The 14,039-nt window shown below is 29.5% G+C and overlaps 1 protein-coding gene across 1 annotated transcript; it reads right to left on the bottom strand.

Moving 5' to 3' along the window:
- Window positions 1-8,749: 8,749 nt before the first annotated feature.
- Window positions 8,750-11,987, bottom strand: LOC122632359. The gene is made up of 3 exons (XM_043819068.1): window positions 11,516-11,987; window positions 10,884-11,036; window positions 8,750-9,064 (listed from the first exon to the last, which is right to left on the bottom strand). Exons 1-3 carry the CDS (start codon window positions 11,531-11,533, stop codon window positions 8,750-8,752), a joined length of 486 nt encoding a protein of 161 aa, XP_043675003.1. The 5' UTR covers window positions 11,534-11,987.
- Window positions 11,988-14,039: the final 2,052 nt, after the last annotated feature.

Here is a 14,039-nt window from a genome sequence, read left to right as displayed (position 1 = left end):
TCTTCGTCGTCAATCTATCTATCTATCATTCTCTCTTTCTCTCGCTCTCTTGTGAAAGATAGAGTAGGCACGCATAAAAAATTTGTCTGCAACGTTTCCTTCGTTTTTTTGATTCAGAAAGAATTCTTCATTTAACTTACGCAAAAGAAGTTCCCGTCTTCTCCGAGATGAATCTTCTTCGTTTTTTTCTCCCGATGCACCAGATCGTCTGATTCGAACGGTAAATTCCCTAATTACAAATGTTTACTCAACTAATTACAAGGGAAAACGAACGTTTAATTTTTGCTAGAATGTTTTTTGTAACTTTTAAAGAGTAGAACGAATAAAAACACTCGTAACTTGAAATTAAAAAAAATATATATGAGAGAGAAAATATATAAATTCGACGTGGAAAATGAATCATTACAAAATGTAAACTTGAACGAGTAAAAACGTTGAATTTTTGTTATCAAAGATATCAATGAATTAATATACGAACCAGAAGATTAATGATATTTGATTGAGCTTTAATGGAATGGTTCATTTTTCTACGAGAGTAATATCAATGTTATTATAATGAAAATATAATGTCTAGATGATTCGCATATGACAGAAGAGAAAATAAAGTGATTAAAATACTGACTTGAAATAACTGATTATATTAAATTTCCCATACCTCATTGATCCCTATCTTTGATTGATTTGTAAATCTAAAATTATTTTCATAATTTCAAATTATCCTTTCAATTTTTTATTGACATGTAAACTATATACTGCATTTAGTCGCTCTATAAGCGATGAAATATTAATAAATACGTATGTACATACCATACATAAGTAACGTTGATTTCACAATTAATATACATGTGAGTTGATACCTATAACGTATGAATAGTAATCAATAGTAAATTCAAAATATTAACCGCTCGAGAGATTACCATTAACACAGTGTAAAGAGCAACAATGAAAATCGATTATCGATTGAAACCTACGATTATCTCTTTACAAGATATTTCAAGTGGATGTTAGAAACAAAGCGGAATCAATGCAAAACGAATTTCAATTATCCGATCGAATATTAATAATTAATATTGATTTGAAAATTTGTAGAAAATCAACATAAATACTTTAATGCTAATCTAAAGCAAAAATTGAAAGATAAAAGTTCTTAAATAAAATATCCACGCTTTTACTAGTCTTCGTGAAATTATGACAACGTTTTTCTACGAAATCTAGTATGAAAGGAGGAAGATGAAAACAATGAGATTACTCTGTGTATATGTTTTTTCTACTGTTGGATTTGAGTCCAGCTTTCATCCGAATCCAGCTTCCATTTAAGAAGTTTATGTAAAAGCAACGAATATTTCGGAATCCCTTTACAAATTCCAAATCCGTAGAGTACTTGACGCGTAAGTAGGAAAAAATGAAACGCATTAACGAAATGGACGACTTATGTATTCTTATTTCTACCTCTTTTCTCTTCGCGGAACACGATAGATACTAGAAATAGATTATTTAGAAAGTGGCTGTAAGCTTCTCAGGTTAATAATACAATTAAGTAATGAGTGTTGGGCGCATGACCATCACAGCCATTAATTCTATTAGGCAACTAATTACCTGTTAACTTTCGCCGGCAGGCATGAACAACGTAATACATCGATAGAGACAAGCGAGGAAAAGCCTCTATCCCTCTAACGGCTCGTCCGTTAGAAAAATTTCCATTGATGTATATACGTGCAATCGATCCCAAAAATATTTGAACATTTTTAAAAATGATTTCTTAGACAAACGCGATAAGCAACGTATAAAGGGAAAAAACTGATTTTATCGATTTAAAAACCAAGATAAGCATTTGTCAAATCGATTAATCTTACGCGATATAATAGCAATAAAATAATAGACGAATTGATTGGTTTTGTATGTATTTACACTATTCCGAGAGAATATTCTCACTTGATATTTTTTATCGTTACTATAATACATTAAAAACATTTCTATCTAATTCTTCATATTGCTAAAAATAATTATTCCATTTGTTCGAATATTTCTTTGATTGATAATACATAAATGAATGTGTAGGTACATAAATAGTATACATACGTAAATAGAATATAATAAATATATCTATTGATATATTTATTATATTCTATTTATGATATATAAAAACTATAGCGAGCTATTCGGTATTAAAAGTAGATTGAGAATGAAGATTCCATTTTATTAAAATTACAAGAAATTTATGATAAAGCACGATTTATGCTGCACGTAAAAAAAAACATTTAAATATTTATTGCTCTTCTCGAAATGTTAACTTCACATTTTATCGTATTTATTCCGATAAATTTATACTTTCGCGATATAATTTAATATACATTCGATGTTCTTTGTAATTATTTTGTGTAATATAGCGAATTTCCTCTTCACTTTTAATTTTTCAAGCGTTCTCATAACTTTTTGAATGTAATTTTCAACCAATCGTTTATGAATACGAAATGATTATGAGGATTGTCAATAATCCTGAATAAAATAGAAGATATTAAATACAAAAAAGAACGAGTGAACACGTGAAACATGATTAATCGCAAAAATTGCTCGGAACGGTCTTGAAATTGGCACGTTGCAAACCTGAATATCTATATAACAACAAGCAAAAACAATTGTGATCACTACCAACAGTGCCAAGTCGTAATAATGTTAATCACGAGTGAAATAATTGCAAAACGGTTCGCGATGTTGGGTATGAAAATGCGTGTACAAGATCAGCTTCTATGATAATCCCCGAGATTTACATAAAAGGTAGCTTTTACTGCAGCCAAGGAGAGCATGACGTCACTAAGACTTTAAATCTCAGTGCAAGGGAAGTCGTTGTGTGTACTTAATTACTTTCTCAGTAATAACCTAATTTCTTTCTTCTTCTAATAAATTTAGGCTTGGCCGAGTAGAAATGCGTATTAAGTGTCACGAAACGATTCACCTGTATAACTAAACCTCAAAAAGAAAAAAAGAAGAAGAAGACAGAAAAAAGAAAAAGAATGAAAAGAATGCAAGTATAATTATACCTACTTATTGTAAATACATACAGCGTAGGAGAGTAAAATTAAAATGATAGTTATTATTTCTAAGAAGAATCGATTTATCAATTTAATTATCTAACATTAACGATTAACATTCTAACATTCCTAAATTTCTAACATTTGCTCCTTTACCTCATGCTCATAGAAATCTGAAAATCGTTAAAGCACGTTTTCAACATGTATCTAAATTGAAAATGAATCTACTAATTTATCGTTCCAACTTTTTAAATCTGACGCAAGTAAACAGTCACGCAAGACTTACAAAAAGAATAATCCGAAAAGCTTCGAGACGTTATCAAAAACTTTGGCAAACGTGCGACGAAAGCTCCTATCTTTTAGGTGTCGATGCCCACTTTAGCCTGACAAGCGAATATTTATCGAACGTTATAAATTTAAGCTTTCAACTTACGTATTGCTGCCAACCGTATTCGGAAGAAAGGAAATATGTTTCCCAACACAAAGGAAAAATGTTTTTATTTTCATCGTATAAATGCTTCATTGAATCTTAGATTCTTCACGATAATAAAATTGGATAAGATGATGTACATCACTATTAAAATTGTTCATCTCTTTTTTTTTCTTAGATAATCTATCATCGATGTTAATAGAGCTTTTTCGATAGTTTCTTGAATGATTACTTATGACAACAGTTAATAACGTCTTAATTACGTTCAAATTCACGAAATATTCGATATCGAAACGCCTCGATTTGATAGGTACACCGTTCTTCTCGCTTTGTGCTACGCTTAGGAATCCTATAATAGCAAACGCTTCAATCGGTCTGATTGTCCTCGCCATATCGCGTAATTTCCACATTCCTCCTTTCCTCTGTGTATCGGCTCTGGAGCACTGAATGGAAGACAAAGATAGAGATAGAGATAGAGATAGAGATAGAGAGAGAGAGAGATTCGTTTCATCTCTCGAGGAGAAACAGAGAGAGAGAGAGAGAGAGAGAGAGAGAGACAAAGACAGGGAAACAAGCAGAGAGAGAGAGAGAGAGAGTGGGAAACTGTGAGATAGAGTTATATATGGTGAGAGAGAAGGGAGAAAGGGAGAGTATAGAGAAGTAGAAGCATGTAGGCATGGATATTAACCTGCTTAACTCATGACCAAATGCCATTCCTATCTCTAATACCGAACCTCATGAGTCGAGTAAAATCTATGACATTGAACTGGTAGTTTCAAGAAGCGATAGAAATTCCAGGTGCATATACTCTTGGAATATCAGCGAATCTTGTAGTTGGTAAGCTCGTCACGGAATGACAATCAAATCTGAAATATTGTCATATTGTTCCGGATAATATAGATAGAACGGATAATAAAAATTCATCAGATAAACGCTGTTTATTGAGACTAATGAAAGTAGACATGCGAATTAATTTAATATATATGTATATATTTCTTTCGTATTTGTTATTTTCGTAATAAAAAAAAAATTAACACGTTTTATTATCTTGACGATCTTGAATTGAACTTTAATGCATTAAATTTTGACGATTATATAGCTCATATAATTTTTCGAAATTAGTAAATCAATCATGTTAGAGATTTTCAAAACTAGAGCAAATTCTAATTTTGATAAAAATTCATCTACGTTGAAAATGTAAAACTTTTTCAAAATGTAAAATTCTACGAATCATCTCTCTCTCCCTCTCTCTATCTCTCTCCCTTTCTTCTTTCTATTTTCGTAACTCGTTAGTATGGCTTAATATTGGAATATATTATATAGATTTAATGTAAATTGTGAAAAAGACATGAACAAGTTTGTACCGGAGAAATCTCCAGAAAGTTTGCGAATGCAGAAAGTCTGAAAATTCTAAATAAAAATCCCATGTCTATTGTATTCATGAAATACGTAAATCCGCTTTCCCTCTTAAGAAATAAACCTCTCGTAAGACGATTTCCTATTAAAATTCTAATTGGAAGATATTTGATTTCTGTTCTTATTCTCTATATAATGTCTCTCGATTACCCAATGTTGTTCTCCGAAAACGAAAGCCGTAAATTAATTGGCTTCTCTCGATGTATCGATCGTATCGGGTTCATATCGAATGTACGTATCATACTTACACATATCGCATATAGGTAATCAAGTTCATTGTCTACTCGCCAATAACCGTATTCACGAGCTATGATACGCTCATTATTCTCTGGCTCGTTAGTTACATGCGTTACACGTCAAAACCATTATCGTCACACATAGAATCTCGAAGTACCGTTTACATATATGTACATACATAAATACAATCGAATCGTTCAATAATTTTCTTAAACGATTTCAAGTCACAACGAATAAATTTAGTTAAAATGTGAAATAGTCGGCAAAGAATCGGCATGGAAGCTATTTAATGAATCATTAGCTATCGTATATTCCCTTCACTATTTATTATTTTACCAAAGGGACCAATAACACGAGACCTCTCGCATTTTATTTTGTCATGGTCATCGAAAATTCACGTACCATCGTCCTCGATAAATGGCTCGACGTTTAGCAAATTAAAGAAGTCGGACGTTGCAATTCGATAAATTAAAAGTTAAAGGAAATCATTCCGACCGAAAAAAAGTTTTTTATAGTATACAACTATTCATTGTTTTTTTTTTTTTTTCAAACAATAACTTATCACTTAAAGAGATGACTCACGTTTATATTTTCCATGAAAAAAATTAACGCGTGTTAATCGATATTAAAATATCGCAAATCGTGGGTTAGAGGAAGAACGAAAACATTAAGAATAACGGGGAAGAGGAGAGGTAGTTCATTTTAGACCTGCATTGATATAGACAGGAGAATTCTCTCAGAGAAATTTCAGTGAACGTGAAACTCGAGAGATGATCCGTTTTGAATCATCAACAGATGTAGCCGCCACATCGAATTACAGGATTTAGAAGAGAAAGACAGAAACGTTAAACGGTTTAGAAAGAGAATTGAGATCATAACTCGAGTTAATACTGAGAGAAAGATAAGTCGAGAATACGACCGAATTGAGTAGCATGCTTCCTTCGCTATTGCAATAATCCCTTTTTTACGTTCTCCACCGGTTTAATGATTCTAAAACTAAAAATAAGTACCATTTGTTGATCAGCAAAAAAAAAGAACTTTGATTTTTGCAGTACCGTCCGCTCGTTTCTGTCGATTTCACTACGTTTTAACATAAAAAATATTTTATAAGGACGAGTCCAATCGATGAAAAACTTTAAACGAACCAGCGTTACATTTGTGACTTAAATAACTTATTTATGCGCTCAGATACTATCTTCCTACAGCATGAAAATTTTATCGATCGCATCAAAATGAAAATTAAGATCATTCATAGAACACATATTAATTTTATTTTCATTAATATTTAATCATTTATTTTCTCTTTCTTTCTATGGACGTATAAATAAAATCGCATCGATTTTTTAACGGAAGTGCTTTAATATTTGTCGAAATTTATCCGGTATCTCATTAAAAATAATGTCATAATCGATTCCTAGTTGCTCGAATAACCATTTTATAGTAGTAGGACATAGAAGAATAATGGCGATGATGCTAGCCGTCAAATGCATGAAGAACAAGCGTACCAACTGAAAGACAATTTTCTTTGCTGAATAGGGTCATGGGTTTTTTTGCTAAGGGTGACAAGCACACCGTGTGAAAGCATAAATCTTGCTACTAAACGAAATAAAGTGAAGATAACGTACGTGAGTTATCGTTGATACCACCAGCCATCCCAGTAAGACAGTACTCGCTGTATTCAAATACGACGCATATTTCGAACGAAAGAAATATCGCAGATATGGAACTTTTGTATTCAAATCCATCCAGATTACATCGAGCTGTATACCGTAACAATTCGAGATTATTGTAGTTATTAAAAATATCGTTAATAAAATTTGCCTTTTCACAAACTTTTTCTCAAAATTTTCATTGTATTTTTCTCCTGTGTATGTTACATTATTTCAAATTTTAATAAATTGTCAAACCCTTTGTTGTATATTTTTTACCGAGAATTATTCTTCGAATAATAAACTCGTTACTTACATCCATTTTGCGAAAGGACAAACGAATTCTTTGCAACGTAAATGAATTTGATTTAAGCTTTTTACATGTTCAGATTTGAAAGCCCTTGGGATATTAACCGATGACAAAACAAACGATATGTGAATACCAATCGATATGCGAATCGAGCACGCTCTATGAATCATTTACCTTTTGGTTATTTTTATATAAAATTAATAGTAAAATTTCGTTTCATCATATTTATCATCTACTTTCATAATATCCTAAAATTCTATTCTCATAAAATATCAATAACCGACATAACACTCGAGGAATATATCTGAATAAAAATATAAAAAATAAATGTAGGACAAACATTTCGACGTAATTTTCTCGGCAAGCGATTGGATATAAGAAAGATAAAAGATACCACATATAATTAGAAAAATATGCTTATAAATACAAAATAAAATAAAAAAAAATATAATAAAAACAAAAAGAAAAAAAGCAAATAATACTGCTATTTATAAATGATCATTAATAAGTAGTTTTTACTACATTTTCAATCTTTTATATTATTCACTAAATTAAAAAAAAGAAAAAATATTACATTAATTTTATTTGTATGAAATTTTAAATCTTGAGACCCGAAGTATCACGATTGGAAAGTTAAAATTAATAAGTTTAATTACTTCCTCTATCTGCTATCCTCGAAACTTTTCATCTTTTCATAAAAACGTAACAAAAGAAATATGATTAAAATTAAACCAGTTCTTATTCTTATCATCGCACTGTAATTGAAAGTTTCAATATATAAGAATTCGATTGATAACCCGAAGATGCTCGCTACTGTTACTACTTTCGCAGTAGTTCGACTTGATAACAAAGATGACCTCGATCAAGTCTTTCAACTTAAAATGCAGAAGAAAAATAAAGGTGTGGGTTTAAATCGAAAGCGAACTTGAAATCATTTCTTTTTTACTCGTTCAATCTTCTTAGAAATTTTTATATTAGAAAATGAAACATATGATGCATTTGGTTTCAAATCAACAAAACATCTTGAAATTCGTATCAAATTGTTATCGTAATTTTAACTCGATATTTTGACCTCGCATATACTCTCCTTTTCTTCTTCAACTATTTTCCCTTCCCTATTCTCTATCATTAATTCATTCGACTATGTTCTGTCAGTAATCAAAAATATCTAATCAATATTTCTATTAAATAATAAAAATATTAACTCTATCTATCCCTCTTTCTTTCTTTCTAAGAAATATTTCGATAATTGAGAAACTTCACCAAAGATTTTTGTGTTTTAATTAAAAATGAGTAAAAATATTTTATTAGATTGTAAAATTCATTTCAAAATCATAAAAATCACAGACGACTTTGAAAATTAAAATAATCGTTTACTTATTCGTTTTTAAGATCTCCTTTTTGCTTACAATTTACAATGATCAGATACCTCATACAGACGTAGATTATAATAACGATAAAGCATTGCTACTTTCGGACAACAAAATGAATTTAAATAGTTAGATTACTGGGATATTTTTGCTCTAAACATTTTTTATATTCAAGAAGATCTTGCTATAATTTCTCTCTTTCTCTCTCTCTCTCTCTCTCTCTCTCTCTCTCTCTCTTTCTTTCTTTCTTTCTAGCTAATATATATACGTAGACTTGCATCGCTTGTTCTTAATTTTAAAAGAATCTTTCAGTTATCATCTTCTTTTGTACCAATATTATTGGAATTAGAAATATCTTCATCCTCTAATTTCACTATAATTTCATCTGCTTCGCTTGGTCCCTCATTTGTTAATGCAACTTCTTTATCGTCGTTGAGATTCAACACTAATGGCTTCGCGTAGGGATGATCCGCCTGAGGGTAAACAATTCTTTCGTACGGTATTACGGGTGCTCTCAAATTAATATCGAGAACTTCCGTTTCCTCCTTATGAACATCACAAATTTTGCTGAGGGTTTTGCACCCAACATATCCAGTCATCCTTGCTGATAGGCTCGTTATTAACTGTACACGTCCAAGTATAAAAAATTAACTGGCCATGGGGCTCACAAGCCCTGCCTTGTTCGAAAATCATTCGCTTAGCATTAATCCTTGATTATAATACTTTCAAAAATATTCAAGTAATATCATTCATAAATGATAATTTAGTTTGGAAACAGATTGTCGTTAAAAGAAATATTATGAATTATATATCTCGATGTCCTTATTTAATTCTATTTGGCTGCATTAAAAAGAAAATGGAAATGAATATGTTTCCAATATAGAAGAAATTTCTAACAATAAGAATTCATGAAAACTTAAGGAAAAGTAATTTTTTTTTCTGTCATTCTTTACAAATTTTAATTTTCATAATTAAGGATTAAGCTTCATCGATAAGATAAATTGTTATTATCTTAAATCTTGAGAGCAAATCGTGTGCAAGAAAATTATATAAGTACCGACATGTATGATTAGACTAGAAAGATATATCTATCTATAAAAAAAAAAATGGGAGAATAATTTAGAGAATCTATGCCCTATTCGATTTTCTTTTTGAGTTATAAACATTTTTGTATATTGATAATTCAAGTTTTTGGAAAATAAAAAATCGTTAATAAGATTGACATTAATTAATGAAATAATTAATTCGAGTACTAATCAAATTTAACAAATATCAAATAGGATATACGATGTGAATCATTCTATTATATTTTAATGTTTCTATTTTTGAATATTTCAAGATTATATATCGTATATCATTATTATCGCGTATAAATATTTTAATTTTCTCGTTATATGCATGAAGAGAATTCTATTTTGCTCGGCCAAAACAAGTAAACGTTAATTAAAATCATAGTGTAATTTGTTTTTTCTCAACAACTGAAACTCATTAACACGAAATGTCTTTAACTGTTTCCGATCTTCTAGCTTATTTCAAATAAAGTTCATATCGTAGTCAGCGTCATTGATAAACAAGTAACACAGTAACACGAGTTATTCCTGTTGCTAATTTATTCATATTATTTTTATGTGTTTTATATACACACGATTCTAAGTAGATATATCTCGAATAAGCATCGTTCTAATTATTCGTTCGACGAATAAAGAATATCGTTGAGCCAATGCAAACATTTCCTATTTTTTCTCGCGTTCAATCAAAAACTTTCAATTTTCTTTGAATTTGAAATTCTATTTGCGTAAAATTAATCGCCCGATTAAAATAAAAAATATCCATCGAAATTAATATTTGATGAAAATACAATAGTCTCAGTTTCCTGTTCGCTTATAATTTTTTTTTACTGACACTTCCTTTTTTAGATATCATCTATAGAATGCAATAAAGCCGATAGAACATACGCGTATCAGCAAGTAAATTAACGAACGAATTCATTTTCGTATTGTTATCGGAAATCGAACGTTAACTCGTAACACGAGCGTTACACGCGTATTATAATTTACAAAATTATCATTACTCTCGCGTTCAAAATTTCCAAAGAACCTATGTTGAATGACACAATAATCCGTACGAGTCATCCTAAAGTTAATATACGTAGATAAAATAATTAATATTCGTTCCATTTATTTGTAATTTCTTTTACGTCTGTTCATTTATTCACAGATCGATCGTAGTTTTCTTATTTTTATTTAGATAAAATATGATTAAACGTTGATAACAAAAAAAAAATATATTTAAAATGGATCGCTAATTATTCGTCTTATGGTAGATTTATCTAAAATATTGTTAATAATATTAAAACGTTATCTCACTAAACGCAAACTCATACACTTGTACGTATATATAAATATATAGATACTCTATTACATCAAGAGCTCGTATACTCACAACGAATAATTTTACTAACTGCTGTACTAAGAAGATACTGGTAGGATATATCAGAGTAATGGCAACCTCCATTAGACGCGAAACAATCGCAAGAGATAGCAAGAAACCGGTTAACACGAGCAGTAATGCAAATTGAAACATTCCAAACAATATCTACGACAAGGAAAAGAAAATTATTAAATTTATTGAATATCTCTGAGACGATCAAGACCATCGATTCGAAACGTTCTCTCGTTGCTTTAACGTAAAAGAAAGCCTTTAGGCGAAATAAATAAATTCAATGAGATGGAGAAATGCGGCAGTTCTATATATATATATATATATATATATATATATATATATATAAGAAAAAAAAAGAAAAAATAAAAGAACTCCAAGGATATCATAAAAGTTTCAATTTAATTAGAAACACTTTATTAATAATAAAAAAAAATCTTACGTACGTCTCTTACGACACGTAATTACTCGTTAAATGAGTCACGTAAACTTTCGAATCGATCGATCGTCCCTGGCCTTTTATCTTTTTCCTCGAGAAAAATACGATGAGGGAATAAGGGATAGGAAAAAATAACGGAATAAGATAAAGAACAAAATAAAAAGAGATCACCTAGGAAGATGAAGAATGGTCTTACACAGAGAAAGAAAAGCATCGCTGATTTCCTTCTGTCAGATCGATCGAATGTTTTTTCTTTCCATGCAATGACGTCATCCGATTATTCATAGCTTTTATTGCTTACTCACAATGTTAATATTTGACTTCCGATTTTTCTTATATTATTTTAAAAATATATGCGGAGTAATACACTGAATTTTCCTTTTTGCTTTCCTTCACTCTGTGTTCGTGATCAGTCCAGTCAACAGCACTTAAAGAAAAAAAATCGTATTCCGGCGCATCGTATTCGCCATTTCTTGGATGACACCCAACATGTCTCCTCGTCAGAAGAAGCAAAACATGAAACATGAAAAATGGTAGTCCATCCTGATCGTTTGACTTTTTAACTCTTTGCCTTCCGAGATGCTACTCGAAAAATCTTACGTATCTCGCGAGAATGAATATATCGACAGATCGAGCATTATTCGAGATAAGAGTTCTTCTTTTTCATCATGTTTCTTCTCGTATTTTTAAATTGTTTATTGTCCAATAAAACTAATATTATCATTTATTTATTACATTTATACTTTTTTCAAAATATGTATACGTACGTATTAATTTGTTTCATAAATTTTTGATAAAAATTCAAATTGATGTAATTTGCAATTAGAAAAAAACATTATAGAAACATACCGAAATATGCAGTCATTTGCCCGGTTGTATTTACATAGTATTATTAAAAATGATACTATCAGAATAATGATAATTGGATAATTCACAATTACATTTCAATAAAATAACATATTAATTAGTCGCGTTTAATGAATGGTTTATCGACTCGATTGTAGTCGATAGAAGATTCATCAACCACGATTTTGCCCTATCCTACCCGTGAGAAAAAGCCTGAATTCTTTATTGTTTATTTTAAAAATATCTTTACAAAATTCTACGCTACTATACTTAATTAATGGCCAAATTTTTACACGTAATTTGTACATTCCGAAAATATACAAACTACATGTATTTTATAATCGCTACTATGCTACATTTATAATTAATATACTATGTTATTGATAAATCTAAAATTGTAGATCTAAAACTAAAATAACGTACTTCAGAAAATTATGAAAAAAATATTGTGTTAATTCATAAGTAAGTATCGTTTTATAACTAACGGCACTCATTTATGAATCCACCCAATATATATCCAGTCTTTTTAAACTATCTTAATTACTAAATGACAGATAATTAAGCATTATTGCCTTAAACGATCTAGCATTATTGCCTTAAACTAATCTTAAAAATAATTTAACCTTAGAAAGAAATAAAAGCCTTAATAGTACTATTAAGATAAGTATGCTAAAGGATAAAAAATGAAGCATTAGAATCCCAACATGCAATTTTCACCATGCATAATAATTATACTGCTAAAAATTAACGATGTACTAGAAATATTTCAAAAAGTACTTACTAATATACTTTACCAGTTTATAAAATAATGTATAATACAAAATTATTCTAAGTTAAGATAGTTATATATAATTTTAACATTTACTATAACTATAATCTAACTTTAGATTACTTTTTTCAATAATAATTTGTTGCTTACCAAATACCTGAAAAATAAAAAATTGTATGTAAACAACAAACCATAAAAATAAACAGAATAAAATTGCAAAAGTATATAATTTCATTCTGTGTGCCTGCCGATATTATCAATATAAAAAACAAATCACATATAAAATCTTTGAAACAATTGAAGTTGTAAACCTGAAACAGATATTTTCATTAATTAAACGTTTCATTTATAAACATCTATAAAATCTTCGGTACATCCCACAAATATTCGAAATTTGTTATAGTTATATATTGAAATTATATTTTTTAAAAAATTATAAATAATTATATTCAAAATTTTGTGTTTGCCTTCAGAAATGCATATATATTTTAAACAGCATCCATTTTAAGCATTCTGATACGCGATAATTGAGGAACGATATTAACAAATCCAACGATGATCACCTGTAACAAAAAGAAAATATATTAATTATAAGATCAATGCATAAAAACATGAAATATAATAAGTCCATTTGACGTGCCAATATGTAGATGCACTTTTCAATTTAATTCCCTATCTATTTTTATCAATTCCTATATCACGTTGCAGTTAAAATTTAAACGCATGACTTTACATTACAACTTATAATGATTAAATAATTGACAAAGATTTCAAATATTATTACTAAGAATAAAAAAAATGTATGTGAATTATATTATCAATTACTTCTTTATCGCGTTCTTTATACAAAAATTACAAATAATATTCGTTACTTAATTTACAAAATCTAATAATACGCGAATCTAAGTATTTTGGACTCTAACTAACTAAAAACTTGTGCATCTATTAAACGATTCAGGCACGAACTTTACCAAGGAAATGGAATATCTCCAGTTATAACAATTACTACTGACGAGCAAAATGACAACGTGGTAAAAAAATAAAAAAATATGATAAGACCACGAGCCATTATCAAAGGAACATATTATGATCCTCTGAAAAAATG

This window comes from Vespula pensylvanica, chromosome 10, assembly GCF_014466175.1.
Source record: "Vespula pensylvanica isolate Volc-1 chromosome 10, ASM1446617v1, whole genome shotgun sequence".
Lineage (NCBI taxonomy): Eukaryota > Metazoa > Arthropoda > Insecta > Hymenoptera > Vespidae > Vespula > Vespula pensylvanica.
This window is presented reverse-complemented; position numbering and strand designations above follow the sequence as displayed.